The sequence below is a fragment of the Meleagris gallopavo genome, chromosome 1 (genome assembly GCF_905368555.1).
Source record: "Meleagris gallopavo chromosome 1, MGAL_WU_HG_1.1, whole genome shotgun sequence".
NCBI classification, from domain to species: domain Eukaryota; kingdom Metazoa; phylum Chordata; class Aves; order Galliformes; family Phasianidae; genus Meleagris; species Meleagris gallopavo.
In genome coordinates this window covers 58,235,344-58,262,123 of record NC_139404.1, presented here as the reverse complement: position 1 = coordinate 58,262,123, position 26,780 = coordinate 58,235,344, and the positions used below count along the sequence as shown (strand labels likewise).

Sequence of the window (26,780 nt, the reverse complement as noted above, 5' to 3'; positions counted from 1 at the left end):
GAAAAACTAGATCGTGTAATTCAGCTTCAACTTTATTTTAGGATTTAATTAAAAAACAAACAAACAGACTAAAAACAAAACAGAAATTGTTTGAGCAAAAAGAAGTAAGGAAAATGTTACTTAATTTCCTGGAAAATACAATTATTACATTTGCTTAAAGATTTCCAGTTTCAGTCTCTGCAATTCAGAAAATATTGTGATCAATTAATATCTTAAGAGCTTTCTGACTTACAAACAGATCAGAAAACTATTTTAATAGTCCTACAAGCCACATCTGTTTTCAGAGCAACAAAATGGCATTACAGAATATTAGTGGTTTTGAGATTGTTAGTAGTTTAATCTGTTAGGATGACTTCATGCTTTGTTGTCAAATATTTTCTCTTTTTAAAAAACACGTCATCCTGCAGCAGTAATTATCTGTTTAGATGTTACTTTAGTGACTTCTGGTAAGAATACAATTAATATGTCTTCTTAGTATCCATTTTAGTGTTCCACATTTGTATGACAGAACCGACTGCTTTGTTTTAATCTAAAAAGGATAACTTTTATATTTGCCTAATGACTTTGAAACAAAGCTGAAGCTGCTATTTACTAATAAATGGTACTATGTAATTTGAAAGACTATGAAAGTGTATACTCTGAACATAGGTATATTGAAATCAGGGAAAAATTTTGTGTTGGTATGCTTTCCCATCAAATCCTTCTCATAGAAGTAGTATTTCTTACGTGCTTTCAAACTACAAGTCTGCTTTGTGTCCACAGCTTCGAGGGAGAATCTCTTCCTTTGGTTTTCTTTTAGTCAGATTGTCCTGGTTCCAGCCAGCAGAGCTTTTCCTTTTCATTTACTCCTGTAAAAGTGATCAGCTGTGGTTTTTGGATCACTTCCCAAAATTCTAAACTTTAAAGGTCTGGAGTTTCAGGACGTGTTGCAGGCTTTTTATAGGCACAGTGGTATGCAAAGAGAATTTGAGTGACTGTTTCTTCCACAGTATCTAATGCAAAGTTGTTTTCACTCTGAAAACATTAAGTTACATATTTGACAAAAATCTGTTTCGTTAATCCCATGCTGCTTCTTCAGACTCTTGGTACTTTTGGCAATGTATTTGATGCACAATGCCTGAAGTGGTCCTGTTACTTCCCCTGGCAGCTTCTCCAGTAGTAGAGGTGCTTCAAAAATAGTTTCATTATTTGAATTGGCATGATGTGTAGTGTTACATATATCCTAGAAATGTGTTCAGTTTGCTCACACTTGCAGGTCCCCTGCCCATTTGCCTTAGTCTTCTCCATAAATACTTAATAGCAACCTCATGTACTATGCAAAAATATTTATTACATTTAGCAATTGTATAATTTCAAACTGCATGTTTCCTAAATCTTTCCCCACTTACGCATGGGGAGCAATACATGCTAAATAGTTATTTTTCTACGCTTTTGTTGATAAAAGGCTCCAGGTAGACAAGCACCACACATTCTTGTGCCAGTCTCTGCTGGTTTGATCTATTATATTTTATGCAATTGTATGAGGAACTTTGTGAATGCTGTCTTTTGATGAAGACAAAACATCCCTGTGAGTGAGTTGTCCTTTTGATAGGTCGAAGAACCCTGGCTGTTATCACAAAGCTGGATCTCATGGATGCAGGCACTGATGCTATGGATGTGCTCATGGGAAGAGTGATTCCAGTAAAACTTGGCATCATTGGAGTAGTGAACAGGTCTGTCTGGGCACATTTGCACACTTTTTGACTTGCTTAGCCATGGGTATGAATTTAAGAGTAAGGTGACTTGACATTGAAATAAACTATCAACAAACCTGTTGCTTACTTTTCCAAAATCCCTGTTCTTCTTGTCAATCAACTGCTAATTTAGAAGAAATGTCTTTATTCTTTCTAGAAGAACTGTAGCGTTATTTCTTCCCTGTATTGATTTTTTTTTTTTTTTTTAGCTTGAGTGATGTTTCTGATCAGCTGTTCACATTATTGCTAATTCAGCACTAATAGATACTATATATTAGGTCTAAGCACTGCTAACAGCATAGTACTGGCTGTAGTACTTGTTCACTCTTATCTTTTGCATCAGCTAGATCTAATCTCATGTAGTAGAAAGTTGTTTGCTTAGTCCGTGCATGACTGCTACCTGTACTGATTTACTACCTGTGCTCCATGGAACAACAGATGAACCCCTTCTTTATTGTCCAAGCAATAGGAACAATTGTCTTTTTTGTTGTCTAAAGCAAAACTCTGCTGTTCAGTTGTCCTGTCAGGTAAAAAAAGAAGTGTGAATTGTTTTTTGCATGTTAACTAGCGTGAAATTGTGTCTTTTAACTTCAGGAGTCAGCTGGATATTAACAATAAGAAGAGTGTAGCCGATTCTATTCGTGATGAATATGGTTTTCTTCAAAAGAAGTATCCCTCCCTAGCCAATCGAAATGGAACTAAGTATCTTGCTAGAACACTGAACAGGTATTATATTAAAAAAAAACACAATTGTGTGTGCTTTTCAAGGTATGTTGAAATGTAAATTGATGTATGATATATGTAATTATTTGTATTTACCTTTCCTTTTTACTTTGGTGTTGTACAGTGAAACAATAAGGAAAGCTCTGTTCGGCTCCAAATTCAATTTCTGAATTTACTGTAATTTCCCTGAGCAAATGTTTTCCTTTGTTGGTTATTTTCTGTCTCATCTCTCTTTTGATGGAGATGTTAACTCTGAAATTCCTTCCCTCTCATGAAGGTCTGTTTTTTATTTTTAGACTACTCATGCATCATATCAGGGACTGCTTGCCAGAACTGAAAACCAGAATCAATGTTTTAGCTGCTCAGTACCAGTCTCTGCTTAACAGTTATGGGGAACCTGTTGAGGACAAAAGTGCCACTTTATTGCAGCTTATTACCAAATTTGCTACAGAATATTGCAATACTATTGAAGGAACAGCAAAATACATAGAGACTTCTGAGCTGTGAGTACTGAACGATTTTCTGGAATTTTGACTATGTGTTTAGATTGAGCCTTGTAGCTCTTGCTGACTTACACTGGCAATACTAGTACACTAGAGCATAATATAGTAAAAAAAAAAAAAAAAATAAAGTTTGAATGTAAGTAATTATAAAAAAGGTTCATAATGAGAGCTTTTTTCCTTCTTTATTAATTTCAGTTACTTTGTTGTTTCAGATGTGGTGGAGCCAGAATCTGCTACATCTTTCATGAGACCTTTGGACGGACCTTAGAATCTGTTGACCCTCTAGGTGGCCTTAACACAATTGATATCCTGACTGCCATTAGAAATGCTACCGTGAGTGTTACTCTGTATTTCTAAGTGCTGTTCCTGTATATATTGGATTCGAAATAAGATCTCAACTAATTTGTGCTACTTCAGGACTGTGAATTAACAACAGCTGAATGAGTTTGCGTGGATACGCTGAATCCTCCTTTTTGTTATTTCAAGAGAAAAATACAACATTTAGATTTGCAGCCTTTTTCAGATATGGAATGAGTTTAAGGGAAGTGCTTGCTTGTTTCTGTTGTGAATAGGCTGAAATTAAGCTTAGACCCAACTTTGGCAACCCAGTGCTGTTATTTGTGTGAGAAAGTGTGATGAAGGACTGCTTGTGCACTTGTTTTGCATGAAGCACTTCTGTGTTAGCATGAAGACTGTGTGATCTGCAGGTTAGGACATGTTCATATATTTTTATTTTCTGTAACGGATGCGACTCTTCAGTAGTATAGTATTTACATGATTGGTTTTGTTGTGAATGTGGGAATTGATGTTGCTAAGAATTCACTGTAAGTTCACTTTTAAATGTTGCAGTACAGGGAATATTCACTCCTTAGAACACTCCTTGACATTACAAACAAGTCAGCTTTTGCATTGAGTTCTGATTGGTGCAGTCGGACGGATGTGTTTCTGTGGTCAGTAATTATTGAGACTTGGGATACATCAGATACTTGCAGCAATGAAATGTGTGTGTGCTGTTGTCCTTCTGTAAATCTAACACAGGATTTAGTGGCTGATAAATTGCATTGATCTGCAAGGTCAGTTTTTGGGATAATTTAATTTATGCCACAGTGACACTGCACCCAAGTATATTTAACAGCAAACCCAGCTGTTGTCCAGTGAGAATTGTGTGGCTCCTAAATAGTGGTACCTCTTCTGTCTGCTGAAAACTAGGAAAAAAATGTTTTAGTCTTTCTTATAAATTTTATTTAAACTTGTATCCATAAACCTGAAAATAATTATTCATGGTTATCAGATCAGGTAGAAATGCTCAAGATTTGATAAGGGTGCTGGTTAATCGTTATTTAACACTGAATCAGTCTTTTAGGCATTTTCTGTATTTCTTTAGTCTGTAAACCTTTTTTTTATTTCAGTATTCTTATAACAGGTATTACTCTTACATTGGCAAGGCCTGTTCTGAGCGTTCTTCTGGGTGTGAACACCATGACCTGATTAGTTATAGGCTTCACCAGAAACTCCTGAATACAAATACCTTGTTTTAATATAAAATTTCACAACTTTTACCTTTAAACAAGGGTCCCCGTCCTGCCTTGTTTGTTCCTGAAGTTTCATTTGAATTGCTGGTTAAAAGGCAAATCAAACGTTTAGAAGAGCCCAGCCTTCGCTGTGTGGAGCTGGTTCATGAAGAAATGCAAAGAATTATACAACATTGTAGTAATTACAGTACACAGGTAAAAATAATGGGTTTGAATTATGTTCTCAATTATTGGGCATTTCCCACCCTTCTTTCCCTCCCCTCCCCACCCCCAACCCAAAAAAAACAATGTCTTATCAGTAAATGTTTGTTTTTAGGAGTTGCTGAGGTTTCCCAAGTTACACGATGCCATAGTTGAAGTAGTAACCTGTCTTCTGCGTAGGAGGCTTCCTGTCACAAATGAAATGGTAATTTTTCATGTTTTATAATGTTGCTGGAAAAAGTATGTGTTTTCTGGACTTTTCTTTGATGCTTCTGTCTGCTTTGTAATGTCTGGAACCCAAATTTTTAAAAGAATCACAACTCATAATGGTGAACTATTTAATAGCTACGTTGTTTGAAGCTTGTACTATAGAAGAAGATAGATGAAAAAAGGATCATGGTAGGGTTATGTTTCAGTTTTTCAAGAAGGTCAAGGTGAAGTGTTGTTTTCACTTTTAATAGCTTTTAGCTAATGAGAACTGATAATTAAATTTCTGTCTTTGGGTAAACGTTCTGATATACTAGTATCTTTTGTGCGTGCTTATTGGAGATAAAGATACTTTGTACGTATGTGTGTATGCTTGATGTGAAAAGCAGATGAAAGTTTTATGTGCAAATAGTGCAGTGTTTCTCACTGTGGCTTGTGACTATATTGTTTACACTCCTTAAATTGCTGAGTTTGTTTATTTCTTGCTGGAGGGTGGTTAGCTTAATAAAGCTAACAAGTTAAACTGATACATGTTTCAAAAAAAGCTGAATATCTGAGTGTATTGCAGTGATAGACCAAATTCCTTTCTTGCTTTGCTCAAGGTCAGAACTTCATGTCTTTGGGGCAGTAAGAACAGTCTTTGGCTAAGGACAGTTACAATGTATTGTAGTCTAGGCAATTAGACTAGCAGTGTACCTCATTTCTGTTTGCTACTATTAGACTCACTGAATTTCTGTGAATGTCATTTCATTGCAGGTTCACAATTTAGTGGCTATTGAGTTAGCCTATATCAATACCAAGCATCCAGATTTTGCTGATGCCTGTGGGTTAATGAATAACAACATAGAGGTAAGAAAATACATCTTCATCAAAAATAAGTTCAGTATGCTTAGTAAGAGTGGATAAGTTGAAGGATCGTCTATGATCATGGGTTATATCTTGCTTCAATCTGTCTTATCTTTTGACTTTTCAAATGAGAATCTAAATAACAAGTGACAGAACAGACTTGTCAGTTTTTTTATGAAGCATAGTTGAATATTTTGAAGTATGGAGGTTTGATTATATTAGAATAATGGTGTACACTTACTTTGTGATCAGTTGATGTATTTGATTTATACTGCATATTACGTTCAGAACCAGTGGTTGATATTTTACTGAAAACAGTTCTGCTTCTGTGTCTTTCTGAAAAATAAGATAGGCATCAGAGAAGTAGCTATTAAATGAAATGTTTGGAGGAGAGACTTCAAAGAAATATAGTTTTACTCTTACGATTTCTGTAGCCTTTCTGTTTTGCACACTCAATATTGATTGATAATCTCTGTTGCTATCATAATCTTACAGAAGCAGTTGCGGTACAAGTGTGGTATATGGAATTCTTTCTCAAAGTCCTATTTTTATTGCAGTATTTCATCCATCTGCCTGAGAGCATGCTAATATTCTTGTGTTCGCTTGTTAATCCAACACATTTTTTCATAGTTACGTTCTTTTTTTAAATTGTCATTTCTGTTGGTTAGTTCTAACCTCTTGCTTTCTATTATATATTTTGTATTGACTGGTTATGCAATTGATTGAAGAGCAGTCTACCAAGGTAAATTCTAGTTCAGGTACAATGTCTGCACAAATTGCTGTGAGTATGAGAATTAGGACTCTGTCAAGTTGAACATAAGAAATAATTGTTTTATTGTGTGTTACCTAAATTAGTTCTTTTTCCAACATCTTCCTGAACAGGACATTGAACGTTTTGAAGAAACAGAGCATGTAAAACATCTTATCTTTATTCAGTGGAGAATCAATTACTGATTTCAAGAAAAACCAAATTTTAGTTTGATCTGATCGCTTCAAATCCTGTTTTGTTGTGAAGTAATTTTTCCTTTTGGGCTAATCAGAGTAAACTATGCTGGATGTGAAATCAAATCCTCCGGATTATTTTGAAGATTTAATGCTTACTGAGGGTCGTAGGGAATCTATGCTGAGCCAAACTGCTTAGCTTTGATCCTGTTTTTTAAAGGCTCTGGTCTTGATTATGAAGAGTGTTGCAAAAAGTTTTGCAGAAGCTTTTTATGTTGAAAATTTACTTCTGACCTGACAATCGGAGTAGTTTCATGCAAAGAATTGAGGCTTTTATAGGATCGTAGTATAGTTACAAAGCACTAGCTGAAATTCAAGTAGTAGCGTTTGTTTGTCTTTAAAATTTGAAGTCATCTGTAACATATGAATATTGGATGTGTATTGAGACAGAGTGATGCATAATTGAAGTCTTGCTGGATTATTTTTAAAGGAACAACGGCGTAACAGGTTAGCCCGGGAATTGCCTTCTTCTGTGCCACGAGACAAGGTGAGTAAATGTTGATTTTTTGTTTATTTTCAGTGTAATGCATTCTCCTTTGATCTAATCTAAATGCTGGAAGCTTTGATGTGCAGCCCTAGTAACACTCTGGGAAGCTTCCAAGTATTGACTTTTTTTCTTTTGATTTCCTGAGGTTGAAGTAGAATGCTTTTTCGTCTTCCAACGATGCAGATTTTTGGGTTTTAAATCAAGGGTTTCTGAGGACTTACCTATAAATCTATATTAATATTACACACATTACTTGAATGCCATTTCAGATGAGGCTTAAAATGTTTGCAGATAGTAAAGAAGTCAGAACATGAATGCTTACATTTAGGGCTGTGACACTGATATAAAAAGATAAACAAATATTTATATAAACAGATATTTATTGTGCCAGCACAGTGACTTGTTTTCTAAAGTCACTCTTAAGACTGCAATTTTAGTGCAGCCTTATTTTCTTTGGGAACAGATAGAGGAAATAAAGTTGTTAGTTGATTGTCGTAATCCAGTTGTGTGCTATCTTTGGAGCTTGGATACCAAGCATCATGAAAATGTTGCCTTGTAGAAATGAAGAGTCTGACAATCACATAGGATTTCAGACAGTTGTGTATTTAGTATTATGTGAAGTATTTCAAATTTGAATGCACAGAATATGGTTTAAGCTTATCATTATAATAAGTATTAGTACAGCAGATAGAAATCAATTCTTTCAGTTCTTTAGCTTAATAAGTATGACGAAGTCAGAGCGGACTTCAATATTACTGTCTCAAGTCTGTAGAAGGCAGCTGATGGATTAACCAAGAAGCTTAAGGCAGCTGTCTAGAAATTGCTTTCAGTACTGTTCTTCTTTTAGTTGACTTCATATTTAAATTATCAGTGTAGGAGCTGAAATGAAATTGAAGAACAAGATAAACCAGAAGTCCCTTACCTGTCTTGAACATGCTTTTTTCTCCATTTATATTACTGTGTTGCTTGCAAATCCAAATTATTTTCTTTTCTGGATTAAAAAAAAACAAAAAAACAAAAAACTACATAAAAATATATTAGAAGCTAAAAGTGCATGAATTTGCTAGGTAGATTTGGTGGTCTTCAGTTGAATTTTTTTTTTTCCCTGCATTTTTTTTTACCTTCTTTAGTCTACTAAAGCTCCAGGTGCATTGCCACCTGCTTCCCAGGAGACTGTTACTGCTGCTTCTGCTGAGGCTGATGGCAAGGTCTGTCTTGATTTTTTCCTATAAGCACTGCATGCCAATTGATGTTGTGGTGCACTTCAGGTACTACAGGAAGCAGTCTGTGTTTAGTGCTCTGTCCCTAGTAACCAAGTGGGTGTAGACTACATTACAATTCACGACTTCAGTATGCACAACGGTGGGTAAAGATGTGCAACTAGTTGGCAAAGCCACTGCTTTCTGTTTAAACCCTTGGTTGTAATATGTTGTCGTCAATTGCTTGTTTGGTGCAATGGTACTGTAATCCAAGTTTTTCAGCATGGTTGTTAAACTGCATGTTTTTGATGTGTTGACAGTTAAAGAAGAACAGAAGATAAACTAAAAATGTGAGTTTCCTGCTTTCTGCAGGGAATCCTTACAGGCTTTGTTACAACTTGAGCCCCCTTGTTGTCTGACCTTAACTGTTCACTACTGTGTGTGAAATGTACTCTGCAGTGGCTTTTTGCACTTCAGACCTGTAAAATAACAGCTAAGTGCTGTAAAGACTTCCTTGCTAATTGTTTTCATTGGAGTCACAGAAGATGGAGTGTCACAAATTTGTGTAGTAGGAGTAACTAAGGAGACTCAGGCTTTCTGCTTTACTGTGTATCTATGTTCTGCTTCTAGTGCAAAGCTGTCATTTCTGTCCTCAGCAAAGTGGTTAAAAGTCAAAATCTGATCATCAGTAGAACTTTGATTTTGGTCAGTTTTATTGGTTCTGATAGGCTGCAAACAACTAAAAAGAAATCAGGATCTATAATGAAGATAGTGTTATGACTGCAGAAGTTGCAGGAAACTGCCAAATTTGGTTTGTGTTTCCCACAAAGCTTGTTCTTTATTAAGTGGTGTATACTCTGGTGCTTTGTTTCTTATGAAAGAGTGTAGCTTTCTGAAACTGCTTTGGAGATAAAGCATGCTCCACAGTAATACTGGATGGGAGAGGTATAGGGATTTTTGCCACTTTAAATAACTATTTTAAAATCAGAAAAAAAGGAATGGAGCTTTCCTTATCAATGGCTATCTGTTATTAATAAAGGTTCACTTGAATTCTTATAATCTATTTTGTATTTCTCTGAAGAGCAGTGCAATTTTATTAAGACTACTTACGTGCACATTTCAGTTGGTTTTTTTCCTTATGTGTATTCATTTGCCATTTCCTCACTCTTTAGACCCACGATCAGCCTGTAGGGTGGTTTAGTTGTAAACACGATAGATGGTTCTACCTCAATTCCTCCTATTTCTGAAGGAAGAAATAAGTAGTAGGTTCAGAGCCTTTAACGACCAGCACTGAGATTACCTTGTTTGTTTTTTTTTACTGTATGTAGTAAATAGAAAAGCTGCTAGGCTTATGGGAAGGTACAAAACAAAAATTAACACTGTTCCACATGAAAATAATTTTTTTTTAATACTGATCTAATGTGTACAATCTACTAATATTTTGTCCCATGTTTCTAATATGTAAGAGCTGGGTATTACGTGCTCTTCTCAGAAGAACAAAGTCATTGTTTCTCTGGAATGGAAACTTTACTTCCCAGACAGTGCTATCTTTGCTTCCAGAAGATGGAGATTTTTCTTTTTTTCATTTGGTACTAAAAAGCTTTCTGTAACACAAGGTCTGGCCACACAAATACATTCATAGCTTTGGTATCTGGAAACATAAACATGCATATATTTCATTTATTTCACGAGCTGTTATTGTAAAGAACTTTTGTTTCTATACAAAGACTTTAAATACACTGAGATCTTTCAAGACCTTGTGGTGAATCTTGAATCTTAATATGTGTTGTCTGAATGATCCTGATAGTGTAGGCTATATTACTTTAAGGATATGTGGTAAAAGCCAATAGATTTAGGAAAAATGTGTTTCAGCAGTGATCTGTAAATGGTGAAGCTTGTTTGTACAACAGATTTCATACCATTTTTAGGAAGAATGCAAGTTTAAAAAGCTTTCATTTTAGTGATATTTTACTCTCATTAACGGCTAGAAAGTATCCTTCTAATTGGTCTCCTACAGGGAAAACAAAAGTGAGGGCTGAGAAGAGCAGAATAGAAATAAAAATACACACATGAAAATCTTTTGAGTCTTTCTTACCAGTAGCTTACTAATAACAAATTTCATCTTGTTTGTGCTCTGACGTTCTTCTCTGATGTGTTGTTTGTGCAGGCTGCTGCTGGAGCAGGAGATGTATCTCAGGAGTCTGGAACGGGCAACTGGAGAGGAATGCTGAAAACCTCAAAAGCAGAGGAGGGATCAGCAGAGGAAAAACCAAAACCTGCTGCAGCTCTTCCTGCTAGTCCTCAAAAAGGACATGCTGTAAACCTATTAGATGTGGTGAGTGTGATGGAAAGACGCATACTTCCTCTTCGCAGTTAAGACTCAGGAAATAAAATATATGAATGCTCTATGTTGTGACTGTGCTACTAATATGAATCTTCATGAATAATGACCACTATAGATACAGGGAGCTCTGGCCTCTCTCTTCTCCCTTTGGTTAACCTTTCTAGTATCAGCCTACAACTTGGGATAATTGGCTTTCTTTCACGGAAATTTCAATTTCTATGAAGTGAAATCCTTATCTAGATCACTTCTAAAACAGAAGAAAATCTCAGCTCATCTCAATTCAACTGCCTGTTCATTTTTGCTGAAGTTGGAATTTTTCATACCATAGGAAAATTTAATAATTTAAATTAAAAATAGATGAAGATTCTTAAAGTCTTGGCAGAACTTACTTCCTTTAGTGAGCTTTAAAAACTAAATTGGTTGGTGCCATCTGACCTTTCAGTTTCAGAGATCTGGATTTTGACATCTCTGGGTCGATAGTAGAGTAGCGTTGCAAGACAGATGACGTGTATCAAATTATCAGACTAAAAGAGCAATAGTTGTTTTGGTCTCCCCCAGTGTGAGTTTTATTTATCTAAACAAATAAGCAGAATTTAACGTGAGGTTTCTTTTTTTTTTTTTTTCTTTTTTTTTTTTTACATAGCCTGTACCTGTTGCACGCAAACTTTCTGCCCGTGAGCAGCGAGATTGTGAAGTGATTGAACGACTCATTAAATCTTATTCCTTATTGTCAGAAAGAATATTCAGGACAGGTAAAACAAAACCTAGATGTGTTTAAACCATACAAATGTTGTGATATCTCAAGCGTCATATATATATAATTTTGCTTTTTTTAATAAAACTCACTCCTCACAGAATTAAGAAGGCTGAAGTAGTACTTGTTTTTTCTGACAGTTTTAATTCTCTATTACATTGATGTATGAGGTTCAATGAGTTCAATTTAGGAGGTGGCAGTTTTTCTAAAGAATGATGAAGAATTCAGGTGGATGATTTTGAGCAAATAACTGGAATAAACTCTGTGTGTGTTATGTAGCCATGGCAGAACGTAGCTTTGCTGTCCTTTTTGTTTCAAATAGGACTGCTGTGGTTAACCCTTTACATTCTTTGCAGTAAATATGCAGCAAAAATGCTATCCCAAGTATTGCAATTTTGATTCATTAAAACATCCTGACCTATTTCAGAAATATTTTTAAGAAATATATTTTAAAGACTGCACTCATGTCCATCCCACATTGTACTTGCAAAGCTGATTCATTCTCTTATTTGGAAGATTCAAAGCTGTGCTGGGATAGATACCAGAGTCTTGTTCTCACTCTTAGCCAGGTGACTCCCAAAATATTTTAGACTTCTTAAGTTCTTCTTTTGGTAAAATTTGAAATGCATCAGCTTGAAAAGTAATGTAAAGAAATGTAAAATTAATTATTTTACTATTAATAGACTTATGTAGTCTCATCATGATTTCCCAGAAGTCACTCCACAGCCAGCAGTAAAAAACCTTAAAGCAGTAGAGCATAGTGAGGAAAATTCCCAACCAAATGTGGGAGTATGATTCCAAAAGTTGACATGTGTTGGATGGATCTAGGTTCGTCTTGGATCTAACTGTTCAGACTTGCATGATACTTTGAATTAAGTGCATTCTTTTGAGCAAAACCTTTTGATCTGCCCAGGATAATGGTTTTGATTTGGATTTAGCACTGTGGGCACATGAGATCACATGGAATTACTGCTCAGTGAGTCAGTACTGACTGTATGTCAGATCCCAGTCTACTCTCGTTGTAAAATATTACTTACAGTGTTACATCAACAAAGTGGTTGTTTAAACTGATATTTTTTTATTTATAGTTGGGAAGGACGATTGATATTTTCATTGTCAGCTGCTGCTATTCTGATGAAATAACCCAAGGGGCAGTAATTTGACTTTTGATACTCCATTTATATCGTTAGATTCTGGTACTGTTCTAGTATAGTGATTTTATTTTCACCTTTTCAGAAAAGTATTCCTACACATACCTTAAGTCCCCAAGAAGATCAGGTTCCAGTAGTTTCAGTACTTGTATTTATTTTTTTCCCAGGAATTTTAGCAGTATGGAAATCTGAGCTAAAACATGGTTTCATTGGGGGGTATTGTAGCCTAATATAGAACTGAAAAATGTTGCTTTACAGATTCTGTAGTCTTTTTCTGAAGGATTGTTCTTGAATTGGCATTGATTGTACCTTGCTTCCATTTTAAACAAGACATTTTGCACATTTCAAATCCATTTGCTGTTGTAAATTGCCTTTATGCCTGTGTTGCCTTATTTTAGAGATTATTCAGGCTGGTATTTGAACAGGAATCCTGCTTTCAGTATTGGATTAAGATTAGATATATCAATCCTTTCCTTGACTCTTCCTTTTGCATTTGCACATACGGTTGATTCTAGGGTGACATAGCCTTTTTGTCATGCCTAGCATAGTGGAGATTTGGTCTCTGGTCCTTAGTGGTAAAAAAAATAATTTATTTTTCATGTACTTTTCACAGTATATATTCACATCCTTTACAATACAACCATCTCATGTGGAAGACATTCATCTTTTAAATTGCACAGGATACTTTATTTACTTGAGATAGAAAGCTTTTTATATATGTCAGTGGTAGATTCCTGGTAGTTTGAGCCAAGGTTCTGTTGCTGTTTGTTTGTTGTGAATTCTTTGATGTAGGCCTGGTTTTATTATGTCCTGAAGAAACAATCTTTATGTGCTTGCAGTGTGCCAAAGGCAGTGATGCATTTTCTGGTGAACCACGTGAAAGACACTCTTCAGAGTGAGCTGGTGGGCCAGCTGTATAAATCCTTGCTGTTGGATGACCTTCTGACAGAATCTGAAGACATGGCACAGCGCAGAAAAGAGGCAGCTGACATGCTAAAGGTATTCAAAAAAGAAAAAAAGACAGAAAAAGATCGGAGCCTTATGGGAATAGTTGATGAAGCTGAAACCATGTAAATGGTAGATTTTGTTTCTGATCACTTGCTCTTACTTATTTGCTCTATTGTGTTCCGTAGTTCTTTTCTGGGAAATAGATTACAGTCTTTTAACTATTGTTCCCATCTTCACACAGTCTACAGGCCAGTGGCTAGTGGATCTAGAGTTCCTTATAGTATAAGCAGAGGAAATGTTGAGACTCAGTTATCGTGACTGCCGTGTACGTCTGTATCAATGAATGTGGGACATACTGATGTTTAAAAAAAAAAACCTCATTTCTTCATTATTTAGTTATGTGACGTATCAGTCTGCTACAGCTGAAATGCTCCTTAGGATTGACCTATTTAGAAAAGAATGCCTCTGAAATAACAGTGCAGCTTCACTAAAGAAGTATAAACAGGTGCTTCTCTCTTGTGAACAGCACAATCTGTTCCAACAGTGCACGTTTGAGAGATTAGATGCCCTGAGATACTGCTTACCCAAGATGCCTGTAGCAAGTTCAGTCTTTGCAACTGTATGATAAAAGTACATGAGGAGGGAAAGTGTATTAACTCTAAGCTTCATTGGAATAAAATTATTATCAGTATTAGTTGGTATTCTGAGCGTAAACCAAAACAGTTTAAACTTCTGAAGTTTAGCAGGCTAGACTGTAGAGACTGCACCTAAATACAGAAATAATAGAAGTGCAGTTTCCCCTTCCGTTTTATGGGGGATATTCAAAGCATTAAAATTGTGTATGGTGAAAAGATCTGCTCTTCTTGAGAATTTATGTATATACACATATGAAACATTAAGATAAGCATGTTGCTCAGAATGGCAGCGAGTTCTTTTCGCTTATAACCAGAAATGCAGTTTTAAAGTAACTCAATTCTCTTATCTCTAGAGAGACAATTTAATTGTACCTTTGCTAAAGTCTTAGCACTATCTTCTGTTTCGTAGTAGTTCTCACTTGCATGATCTTTTGCAGATGCAAGCTTCTATAGTTGTTTATCAATGTCCTTCCTGGTTATTACCACTAATGAAAACGACTGGCTTCGATTTAAATACTAACATCACGCTTTCTGACTGCCATCCTTGCTTCCTTCAGAAATCTTTTCAGAAATACCAGTTAACACTGGTGGTTTTGTTTCTCTTTGCACAGGCCTTGCAGCGAGCCAGTCAAATCATTGCAGAGATTCGGGAGACACATCTTTGGTGAAGACTGTACCAGCCACGCTATTTATATGCGTTGGAGGTTACATTGACTTCAAAATTGCTAGGCATGGTATACGGAGTAGAATTTTTATTTATGAACTCTTATCTGTGTACTGCAACTGTGTAAATCTGCTCATGTAAAGACAGTTGGTTTGATTTGCAAACAGAAAAATATGCTGTATTTTGCAAAATAAGTCGTATTTAATCCACATAATAAATGGCTCTAAATGTTTCCTTACCAGCTTTCTGGTGCAAATTAAAGCAGACCAAGTCTACTGTCTCAGTGACAGGCTCATTTGAACTTGGGGAAAAACACTGAAGTTCCAGTGCCTGATTTGCTAAACAGGTTGCCTGTGGTTAAGATGGACAGTGTAGTCTTGTGGCATAGTTTTAAGCTGCTTTTACAATAGAAGTTTAAATACTGTGAAGAGAAGAGAGCACCAAGTATTTTCTTTCATGACTATATTGCATGCACTATGACAGATGGAGGTGTCAATTTTATAGCACAGTAGAGATGTCTACCGTATTGCTACATGTGTGTCCCCATTTCTTTCCAAATGTTAAAAACTGCAGACAAAATTCTGAACTTCATCTAATGGAGGAGTATCATGTAGGATGAATCAGCCTGGAGCTTGTGAACAAGTAATGGCCTACTGACAAGTGGGTGCCAAGTTGTTGATGTGCACTGGAGCTTGCGTAAACATGTTGGGGGTTATAATCAGGTACAAGAACACCTTCCCCTTTCTTCCCCTTGGGACCAAGCCCCTGGACCATCCAATAGTAAATTTGTTCTGGCACAACTGAAAAAAAAAAATAAAAATGGATTTCAAAACTGTTACGGGATAACAAGTGTTTTTTTCAAAAACAGATCAAGTTGGCCAGGGAGAAGGGGATCCCCACAACTTACTACCAAACTTTGGAAGATAGGACAGTATGAAAGAAAGCCTGCGAGATTGGAATATTTATACTAGAGATCACAGTTACTTTTAAGGAAAATTGTACTGTAAGTAGTTCTTTTTTTCTTTTTTTTTCTTTTTTTTTTTTTTTTAAGGACAATCACATTAGGAAATCTTAAGTTGGAAGTTGAGTTATTTTCTTCTGATTGTAATTCATGCAGTCAAACACTGTTCACACTAACCTTTAAAGGATAAGCATTTTAATTTTTATGAATAAAAAAATTATTTAAATTCCAACAAGCACACTTGCATGTACTTTTCAAACAGATCTACTTTTTTGTATAAAGTAAAAAATGTGTACTGTGGTGTTGCTGATATTTTATCTTTAACACGACTTGCATGTGAAAAATGAGACACAGCTGTTAACAGCCACAGTCTTCTTTTAGTATGTTGGGCCAGTACTGTGAGGTTTTTATTCCCCTATTCAGTTCCTCTCTCATTTCATCAGTTAACAGAAACTGAATTCCTGTTGTAAGCTGCTAAAGATTAAAAATTAAAAAACTGTTAAGGTCTCAGTTTCCGACAAGGTCTGTTTTAAAAATTTGTTCTTTCACATAATAATTTTGAGTTTGGCACCACTGCAAACACAAGGAGTTAAGTCTCACGTGCAATTCTCGTTATTTTATGTGTTATCTGAAGTAATTCACACAGGACACAGAAATGTAATCTGTATTTTTTAAACAGCCTAAAAAGTCACGACGTTTATGTTACGTATAACGAATATAAAGGAAGTAATTGTATCTTATAACTTCTTATTCAGGGATGGTAGTTCTCAGATGTAAGAAATGCAAATGTAATGAAGTGCAAGCCACTTCTCAAGTGAATTTTAGTCAACAGTGAAAGCTTTTAAGAATTTGGTCAAAAGCATTACATTTGTAGTTGGAATTCCCCTGGCATCTCCTTCCCTTGTACTTTTGGCATCTAAGAAATGTTTTCGACAAAACAGAACTGTCCCTAAGTGAACAGCTACCCATGCTTTTACTCCCAAATGTCAATCAGCAGTCTGTTGTCAAGGGATATTCTGAATTACAAAGTTTTCAAGTGCTACGTAAAGCAGATGAATTCTATTTATTTAAGAATGTCTTGCAAGTGATAACTGGCTCTGTAATGTCATGTGAAGTCTCCAAAGTGTTTATCTGTGGCTTTTTTTTTTTTTTTAATGTTCCAATTTTTTATTTTTTTGCTTTATAAACATTTTTAATTTGGGAATGTTTGAGTGCCAAGAAATGAACTTGTCAACCTCAATGCAAATCTTGAAAACTCCATGCTGTAACAGCCCTGTTATTAAATAAACAGATACTATACAAAATGAATGATCCCAGAAATAAAGTTTTGAACTCACTTTTAGTTCAGGTGGCAAGACTGTATACCCTTACAAGTTTGGAGGATAGCTAAGAATACTTGTACAGCCTTAAGTTTGCAGTTGCCCTCCTGCAATTCATCATTTTTATTTCTTGTAACAGTTGCTGCAGTTATTTAAGTAATAGGGTTGATAGGCAACTGGTGGCCATTAATTGTTTTCAAACAATGGATTGCCTGAAACAGAACTAAGTGCTATTGTTGCTGCCACCATTAGAAGAAATACTGGGCAGACTGGTGAGAAGTCTCACTAGATTAGGTTATACATCTCTTACAGTCAACCTCACTTAATTTAAACCTGAAATATTTCTGTCATCAATGATCAACTTTCAGTTTAGTTAAAAAACAAAAAACAAAAGCAAACAACTTCCCTCCTGTGAAATAGTCACAGAGAGAACAATGTCTGTAGCCAGTTTAGACTAGTAAATGTTTGACATTAATACCTGACCTGTGTGTGGTAGTACTGTAAATAAAACACAGTATCTGTGTGAAAAGTTTGTCAATAAATTTTGTGAGTCTTTTAGTAGTCAGTTTCGAACTTCACTTGGTGGGTAACGGGAGTGTCTGTCTGCTTCAAACTGTGTTCTGAAGTAAAATGTAACAAACTGAAGTGAAACTCATTTTTAACCTCTGTGGTATGGAGGACTAAATACGAGAGATGCTAAATGGAACATGCTGCAAACTCAGGTCCCTGCTTTATGGAACTGCAGCAGGGGGAAAAAACTTACCAGTCTGCTGTTTCTGTTTCAAAATTGCATAATTTTGAGTCTTTTTTTTCCCCTTCAGTTAAATCCTTCAGTTATGCAAGCAGTGTTTTCTGCAGATACTGAAGTTCTCAAATGCATCTGTTTTTTTTTAACTTGTTGCCAGTCAAACTCTACATTTGGAGGTGAGAGAATTAGATGATTAATTCCTTGAAGTTAAAAAAGAGTAGACCAACTGTGTACTGTTTTATGTCCATACAGCTACATCTTTTAAACTGCTGAAGGTGTTTTTATGTTCAAATAGCTCCTTTTTTATCTGCTGCAAGCCCTCTCACCTCCTACTTTGTTAACACCTTTAGAAATGTAAGTGCTTCTTGAAAGCAGCCACCACTTACTGCTGGCTGCCACAGCATTCGAGTCCTTTGGTTTGTGTTGTCTCCTGCTGCTGAGCAAATGTGGTCTTTTTTTTTTTCCCCCACGTTGTTGTTCTTTTTAAATCTCTGACCCAAAAATACTGCTTTTCTTCCTATACTTGCAAACTGCACATTTGCACATGCAGTAAATACTTCAGTACTCTATTTCCACTTGTTCACCTCTGGATGAGTACCGTCTCTGAATGATCACCTGAACATGCCTGATTTTGGTATCTGAGGAATAAGAACAGCCCAAGAAAGAATACTGGGTTTTTAAGTTGTCTTTGATTCTTGGCCTAACTGTTGTAACACGCAGGTGCAACACCCTGTACGGGCTGTGTGTGATATGTAGTGGTTGCATCCAGCCGCCTCTTAAAAAGAATCAGGGAAGGGTTTGGATTGTTAGGAGCTGGTTAGAAAGAAGCACACAATAAAGCTCTTGGAGTTGATGGATCTCATTATAAATCTTGTATACAGAGAATTTAACTTTTTCAATTTTGTATTTGTAAAAACAAATAAAATCCTTTTAATACTTCATGAAAGTGGGTGCTAATGCTTTAAAAAAAAAAATTGAAATTTGAGACTATATAAGGATCTGTGGATACAGAGGGAAAAAAAGCAGGAGGAGATTAGGTATGAAAAATGACTTAATCTACTCCTAGGAGTTCTATCTGTAAGCAGAAAGTAGCTGTTAACTCCTATTTGTGTTTATTTGGAGGTTAATATGGATGTGCACTGGTGTATTTTGTTCTCAGGTGCATGTTTTTAGATTGCTGCAATGCTTCTGCCACGTAAGAAACAAGGTAAATGCAAAAGCACACAAAGTAGATGATCTTCTAGGAAAGCAAATTTTTAAAAACTGCTTAGCTTCTCTCCCCGCTCCTCTATCATTTTCCCATCAGAACTGTGTTTGGATTTTTTTCTTTGTATGTTAGGATAGCTCTGACCATTATTGCAGCATAAGGCATATTGCAAGAAACACAAACTGGTCTTGAGAACTGACAGGATGTATATATTTTTTTTCTTTGCAAGGTAGGAATAACTTAAGTACTTTTTTGTCTTCATATAGCTATAGAATATACACAATATTGTTATATACTATTGTATATTACAGATAGTAAAATAATATATAGGATGTGGATATATCATTAAGCGAATAAGTGGGATCTTACACTGAAAATAACACTATTAACTCTATGTAGTGAAGCACCATCATGTTACAGCTTAATCTGAAAGATAAACCCTGGTGTACAAGCAATAAGTCACCATAACTTGTTATTACTGAAATCTTGGTTGACTGCAGATAAAACCATCACTGAGCTGATTAAGTAAAAAACACCACTCCCCTCCTCCCCTTTCCTGAAAGATAGACAATGTAGGGGTCCTTGAGAAGTGTTAGAATTTCTTGTAGTTATTTCCCAATTCTTACATATTAGATGGTTTTGAAGCAGCTGAAAATGACTTATTCCAACAATGAGAGATGATGATAAATACCACTGTCTATACAGCTGAGTTTAGGGTCTCTCTCCTTGCAGCTGCTATGACTGTGAGACTGTAAGATGATACAGTTTGACAGACTAGAAAGCATTTCCCTCCAACAAGGATTAACCTAATCCTTGCAAACTATACTGCAGTCAGTGCCCAAAACAATCACTTTATAAATCCAAGAGGATTTCACACTTGTTTACACTGGGGAAGGAAGGAAGGGTCCCTTCAGAAACAAACAAAAACAACAAAAAACACAAGAGTTTGAGCTTGTCTGCTAAGTTACTGTAGTTCGCAGTCAGTTATCCAGTTCTATGTCATTTATATCAACTTTTACTACTAATATTTTTGGTAACCATGTGTAGCTTTGCGTTGTTTAGGTGACAGGACTGTAAATAATGTGGGGCTGATGTTCCATAAGCAACATCAATGCAGGAAGGGAAAAGTTTGAAGATAGCAAGGCACTGTACAAATTTCAGGTGTGTAAGCAGTATCAGTGGCTAGCAGTGAAGGTGTTTTTTTTTCCAGAACAGTGAATAAAACACCACTGCCTTTAAATGTAATGTGTTTCTATCTACTCCCTGAAGTATGTCCTCACCTTCGTGCTGGCCTTACAAGGGAATGGGAAGCTGTGATCCCAAATGTTAGCAAGGCCATAAGCACTAGGATGATTTTGTGTTCTGTAATGAAAAGGTGCTGCTTTTGCATGTTGCCCTATCTGAAGGGTTGGATTTTAGTTGCAAAAACACTTATCTATCTCCCCTCCCTTTTCAAGAAGTGAATCTGTTCCGTATTACCACAATAAAGCTGCAAAGCTCATATGCATTATGCTCCCATATGTAACCAATAATAAGCTTACTTATCAGGACTTAACTGTTTCACTTATTTATTGTGAATCTTCTACAGCTTTAAACCAAACCTGCTAAGAAAAAAAAAAATACAAAAAACTGTTGGTAGTAGGTTGTTTGTCCTTACCCACTTATCCTGATTTTCTATGTTAGGATGAAGTCAAAAGTCAACAGCAGCATCCATCCTGTTAGGACAGGTTTCAAGTATCCCACTGCACATCTTGTTGTGAATTATTCTGTAGCTTATCTGGTGACAGTTGCCCCTCCCACCTACAATTCAGTAGTTGGAAGAGAGTTTCCATCTTGGTTCCTTGAAATGCATCTTTACATCTTCTCATGCATATTTTGTGAATGGTGCTTGAAATCTCTCTTCATCGGTGTAACTTCTAAGAGCTGTGGCAGTGTTCCAGTTCTGTACTTCAGTGGTACCTGTTTCCAAAGCAATTCCAAACACTCCTTTTTGGTGTTTTAGATCTGTATCTTGTTTCTTAATGGAGAGAGCACATCACACGAATCCGTACTCTTCATGGGCAACAGCTGATACTGACAGCCACTGCATTAACTTAAAAAGGAGTAAGTTAAGAAAAAGCCCAGCTGTAACAAATTATAATACATAACTTTAGTGGAGTTAATCCAGTGTAGGTGTGCAACTGCCATAATATAGCGTGCAGCTTTTTCTGCTATATGCAATCTGTGGCCTACGTGAAGTGTGATCACCATGAAGGAATGAGACTGACAGCAGATGAGGAAAAAATCTGGTATGGATTTCTATTACTTTCTGGTTCAGTGATTCACTTCCAGAGCTAAAACATGAAATCATACATGTTTAGAATCTCAGCTGCCTTTATTTGAACCCTGTTGATGTATTCTGAAAACTGAAACTATGCTATTAGGCAGTTTGTGAGCTGCATAATAATGCACAGTATAGAAATGTCTTCAATTACATTCTTCAAGAAACAGAGTTGAAGTGGTATCTAATTTTAGGAAGATATTCTTCTTGTCACAATTGGAGCCATTTTATAATGTAGTAGTTTTTCTTTCCAATCCTAAGCAATGATACTCCATTCTTGAGAATATGCTGTCCAAGAATAAGAACAGCCTCAGGATTGGTTACACGAATCCCATTTACTGAAACTCCACCATCTGTAATTTTCTGGTACCTTTAAAAAAAAAAAAAAACAACAACAAAAAAACAATGAGTAATTGCAAGAGGATGATATCTGTTGCTGGTAAGTACTGAAAGATCAGTTAAGAGCTATTTCAGATGTTTCTTTGGTTTAATTTGAAACTGAATAAATTTTAAGTCTTGTGCACATCCACTCCTCCTGAGAGGGAAAAGGAACATAATCTGTTGCTGTCTCTTTCTCACCTGTGTGTTTTAGAGCTATGGTACATGACACTGCATTATCCTACACTTTCTCTTCAGAATACAATGAGGCCTCCCATCTCAGCCTGGTCTAGTGGTTGGTGACCCTGCGCATAGCAGGAGGGTTGAAACTAGATGATCATTATAGTCCTTTTCAACCCAAGACATTCTATGATTCTATGGTATGCAGGTAACTTACACATTACCATCTGTTTTGGTTATTCTGACCTCTTGTTGAAGTGAGCACACCACTTCCACCCATTTAATTGAGGAAATGCTGAAGAGTGGGGCTGATAACATACCCACTAGGTCCATGTGGAATGGCATTTGCTTTGCGACACAGGTCAAGCAGAGTCATTCCAGGTTCAAGTATCAATTCAGCAGAAGGAGCCTGTCTAAAAAGTTCCTGTAACTCCTGGTCAGACATAGCTTCCAGTGCCTCCACGCTGCTGTGATAAAGGGCTTTGGTGCACCTGTGACAACAAAAATCATTCAGAATCAGTTCTAGTCTCATCTTTGGATAAAGCACAGTTCAACTGAACAGATTCCCCTCCCCAACTTCTTCTGATGCTCCTCACAGTAACAAAAGAATTTAGGAGCTACTCTTCCAACTTTGAATTCATGGTTTTTTTTGGACTCCACTCTCTTGCAATTTTAATACAGTTTATGTATCTCTTAAGTCTAGTGCATTGCTATATATTTCTCTTAATAGCAAAGCCTCAGCTAACTCCATTAAACCAGACCCTGAAAAGCTATACATAACTAAACTACCATCGGATATATCTGAAAGAGAATTGCTCAACAAAATGAACTTCACCTCTTAGCAGACTCCAGCCCCTCTCTCCCATGGACAAGTTTCGTTACTTCTGCAGCAAGTCGCTTCTGAGGGCCCCATTTTTCAGGCTCTCTGGCATGCATTTCCATGATGTGGTCAATCTCCTCAAGAGGAAGAAAGGTGAAGAGTTTCAGGTATCTATGAGCAGGGAAAAAAATTTTTTTTTGTCTATAAAACCATCATTGCAGATTTCCTGTCCTTGTCATTCAAACTTCATTAACTGCACTAAGATGATTTTTATTTCTTTAGGAAATCCATGTTATAGCTATTCTTTCAAACAACTCTTTGTTTTTGCCCACATACTTAAATTTAAAATGGTAACTAGTTTTTTTTTGTTTTTTTTTTTAACCATTTTATTAAGGACAATGTGTACAGAAATAAAACAGCGCCAAAAGCTTTTATGAAGCTTGTACTGCAATCAGGAATTTACTTTTCTAATGAAATGTACTTTAGAGAACGTACTGCAATTGTGTGTCTACTTGGGAGGTTCTAACTTATATCCTTAGTAGTTACACAATATATTAATGCAAAGCAATGCAGCTATGCTGATCACCAGAGAGAATTATGCTGTGCGTTGATGACTGAGTACCTTGCAGAAGATTATTTAGGATAATCAAGAATTTAAAGGTGCATATCAGAAGTATACTCTTTACAACAAGGATTATTTAAATGGGCATGCAGCTGTGTGGAATTCAATGTATTAATGAAGGTACTTCCATGATTACTAAGTCTGAAAGCATGAAACATTTTAATGTTAAATATCCACACAGCCTTTTTTCAGTCTGAAAAGTGCTGTGGATGCAGAACCTCCATATAAGAATCAAGCCAAGTTATGAGAGATATTTGTACTGCAGTTACACTATTAAACCTTAGTGTGGGGTGCTGATTACTACTTGCTTTGAGAAGGCTCAAGCAATTAGCAATTTGACCAGCTACGTGAACTTTGTTGGTTCTGTTTCACTCCTCTGCCTTTGTTTTTTTACTTTCAATAATGACTTAAAATTGAATTCTGAAAACCTCTGCCTTGTAGATAAACTTATATTGTCTGCCATGGACTTAAAACAGCATTGTTTTCTCTCCTTTTTAACTGTGCTACTGCTGCAGTGTAACTATCTACTACGTGTGTCTTTATGTAGGCCAGTGGTGTCCCAGGTGGAGTGCAGTCAGCCCAAAGACTATGTAAGATGATCCACTATATAAATACATGTGCATGTACTGGGAGTACACCCGCATGCAACAGTTACAGAGACCATCAGGATGTAGTGTCATAAACAAAGCTAGGAAGACAGATGAAGAAAAACTACTTACTTCTCAACTATGTCATCTTGTTGTCTAACAAAAAACTGATACAGCTCAAACGGAGAAGTCTTATCTCTGTTTAGCCAAACTGCATTGCCAGCAGTCTTTCCCAGTTTATCTCCAGTAGTACTGGTAATAAGAGGCACAGTAATTCCAAACACATCTGTTCCTGTCATCCTGTCAGGATTAGAGAAGACGAAAAATCAGTTTGGTCATCGTTAAGAAAACTCAGGCATCCTGTAAGATACTATCCCTTATGTAAAGCAGTTATACAGCTGTCAAAACTTAAAAAATTAAATTCTTTGTGCAATGAAGTATGTAAAACAGCTTTGTGAGCAGCAGCACTAGCAAGTTAACGTGACCTGTACCTTCTGTGTTCTGCTCTGAATAGTAACTGAGGCTGCCTGTGAGTTAGAATACCTACAGTATTTTTTTCTGTTCTGAGTGTCTTGTCAAGCACATACACAAGGCCAAACTTTGCCACCTACACTCAGCAGTGCCTCTGAATTATGCGAGACTGGCACCTAAATTGGGGATAAGCAAACATTCAGCAGCAGCTTTCACTGTGTTTCTGGGGGAAGCACTGCAGCCATCTCTAGGCACATATTACACCTTCACTTTGGTGCGATTGCACCTTGAAAGTATTTGGCAGCAGCAGATCTGTCTGCATGCTGTCTTTCAGGATGTTTGAATCATGGAGTCATTAAGGTTGGAAAAGATATCTAAGATTACCTAGGTCAACACAAACTCATTCTCACCATGCCCTCTGACCACATCCCTCAGTGCCACATCCATACAGTTCTTGAATACCTTCTTCAGGGACAATGATTCCACCACCTCCCTGGGCAGCCTGTGCCACTGCAGCACCACTCTTTCTGAGAGGAAATGTTTCCTTATATCCAACCTGAACCTCTTCTGGCACAACTTGAGGCCATTCCCATCCTATCACTGTTACCTGGGAGAAGAGGCCGAGCCCCATCACACCACAACTCCTTTCAGGCAGTCCTAGAAAGTGATGGGGTCTCCCCTAAGCTCGTCTTCACCAGACTGAACAATCTCAGTTCCCTCAGCCGCTCCCCACAAGCCCTGAGCTCCAGACCCCTTACAGATTCACCGCCCTTCTGTGCACACGCTCCAGGACATCAGTGTCTTTCTTGCATTGAAGGACCCAGAAATGAACAAAGCTCTCGAGATGGGGTCCCACCAATGCCGAATACAGAGGGACGACCCCTGCCCCGCTCCCGCTGGCTGCGCTATTTCTGATCCAAGCTGGGATGCCGCCGGCCCCCACCGCCCACCCGGACGACCAGCAGGTCCCCGAGCACGGCCACCGTCCACCGCAGCCTCGCGCCCTGTCCCCACGTACTTGGTGACGAGCTCGTATCCGGACATGATGTTGCCCATCTGGTCGGCGCCGCCCAGCTGCACGCGGCAGCCGTGGTGCCGGTGGAGATGCAAGAAGTCGTACGCCTGCAGGGCTGGGTACAGGAACTCGGCCAGGCTCATGCCCTCGGCGCTGCGCAGCCGTGCTTGGCAGGCCTGCCGGCTCAGCAACGTGCCCATGCGGAGGCGGCCGCCGGCGCCGCACAGGAAGTCGAGCAGCGGCTCGCGGCCCAGCCACCACGCGTTGTCCAGAAGCTCTGCCCGGCCCAGGGGCCGCCCTCCGCCCGCCGCCCAGAACAGCGCGCGGTGGTTTTCCAGCAGCCGCCCCAGCCCCTCGCGCAGTCCCCGCGCGTGGGCCCGCACCTTCTCGGCCTCCAGCGGCTCCCGCGCGCGTTCGCGGCCGCTGGGGTCGCCCAGCCGCGCCGTCGCGCCGCCCACCACGGCCAGGACGGTGTGTCCGGCGCGCTGGAAATGCAGCAGCGCCATGACGGCCGGCAGGTGCCCGACGTGCAGCGAGTCCGCCGTCGGGTCGAAACCGCAGTAAACGGCGACGGGCGGGCGGCCCGGCTCCAGCAGCGCTTCCAGCTGCTCGTCCGCGCCCTGCGCCGGGAACACCTCCTGGAAGAGGCCGCGCTCGCACTGCGCCGCCAGCAGCCCCTTGGCGCCGCGCGCCCGCTGCGGCCGCTCGTGGACGTGCCGCGTTCCGGGCGGCCGGGCCCGCCGCAGAGCGCCAAACAACCCCGCCGCGCGGCAACACCGCCGCGACACCGTGGGGGCCGCCATCTTGTGCGGGGCACGCTGCGATGCGGCGGGGCGGAGCCGGCGTGGGGAGGCGCCGCGTTACTGCCCGCCCCAGCCGTGCGGAGAGACCGTGGTGAATCACAGAATGGCCAGGGTTGGAAGGGTCCTCAAGGATCGTGAATCTCCAACCCACCTTCCACATGTAGGGCCACCAACCTCCACATTTAATACGAGACCAGGCTATCCAGCAGCCCGCATTGTGGGAGCGTTGTGTCTCCCACAATAGCAAAGAAAATGAGCACAGAAATAACAGTGCCTTGATTCATCCTTCATTTTTCCCCCAACCTGTCATCCCTAAGTGTCAGGATTTCAAATGTTTTCAGTCTAAAGAACTTGCCTTGTAAATCGGGTCTTCAGTTTTGAGTAATTCATTTGGCGGGACTTACAGCAGGTGGCTGAATT

The 26,780-nt window shown here is 38.2% G+C and overlaps 2 protein-coding genes and 1 long non-coding RNA gene across 8 annotated transcripts in view; 1 reads left to right on the top strand and 2 right to left on the bottom strand.

The window, feature by feature from the left end:
- DNM1L (dynamin 1 like) overlaps positions 1–15,767 on the top strand; it is a 35,102-nt gene extending 19,335 nt beyond the window's left edge. Inside the window, 14 exon segments of the mRNA XM_085229244.1 lie at positions 1,592–1,712; positions 2,328–2,459; positions 2,753–2,959; positions 3,172–3,292; positions 4,531–4,686; positions 4,808–4,897; positions 5,656–5,748; positions 7,178–7,234; positions 8,365–8,442; positions 10,601–10,768; positions 11,421–11,496; positions 11,499–11,529; positions 13,522–13,681; positions 14,877–15,767. Of these exon segments, the coding sequence (XP_085085370.1) occupies positions 1,592–1,712; positions 2,328–2,459; positions 2,753–2,959; positions 3,172–3,292; positions 4,531–4,686; positions 4,808–4,897; positions 5,656–5,748; positions 7,178–7,234; positions 8,365–8,442; positions 10,601–10,768; positions 11,421–11,496; positions 11,499–11,529; positions 13,522–13,681; positions 14,877–14,933 (1,547 nt within the window). The 3' untranslated portion in view covers positions 14,934–15,767.
- LOC146545346 (uncharacterized) lies at positions 15–10,669 on the bottom strand. Of its 6 annotated transcripts, none has more exons than XR_014884644.1 (6): positions 10,529–10,669; positions 9,544–9,676; positions 8,157–8,225; positions 5,987–6,081; positions 4,520–4,629; positions 15–2,253 (listed from the first exon to the last, which is right to left on the bottom strand). It is a non-coding gene; the product is annotated as an uncharacterized LOC146545346 (long non-coding RNA). The 6 variants fall into 6 exon arrangements; XR_014884645.1 differs by having other exon boundaries at positions 15–1,167; XR_014884646.1 differs by having other exon boundaries at positions 15–848.
- A 4,948-nt stretch (positions 15,768–20,715) lies between the features above and the next one.
- YARS2 (tyrosyl-tRNA synthetase 2) lies at positions 20,716–26,407 on the bottom strand. Its single transcript, XM_003202444.5, has 5 exons — positions 25,561–26,407; positions 24,204–24,371; positions 22,878–23,033; positions 22,363–22,533; positions 20,716–21,854 (listed from the first exon to the last, which is right to left on the bottom strand). The coding sequence occupies exons 1-5, from the start codon at positions 26,358–26,360 to the stop codon at positions 21,695–21,697; spliced, it is 1,455 nt and encodes a 484-aa protein (XP_003202492.4). The 5' UTR covers positions 26,361–26,407; the 3' UTR covers positions 20,716–21,694.
- Positions 26,408–26,780: the final 373 nt, after the last annotated feature.

Bases quoted from the DNA above. Each gene is read 5' to 3' on its own strand.
- YARS2 (XM_003202444.5), bottom strand. From the start codon at position 26,360: ATGGCGGCCCCCACGGTGTCGCGGCGGTGTTGCCGCGCGGCGGGGTTG. The intron at 24,372-25,560 runs GTACGTGGGGAC...TAATCCTGACAG, and splicing joins GGATACGAGCTCGTCACCAA to GATGACAGGAACAGATGTGT. The intron at 21,855-22,362 runs GTATGTTATCAG...TTTTTTTTAAAG, and splicing joins ATTCCACATGGACCTAGTGG to GTACCAGAAAATTACAGATG.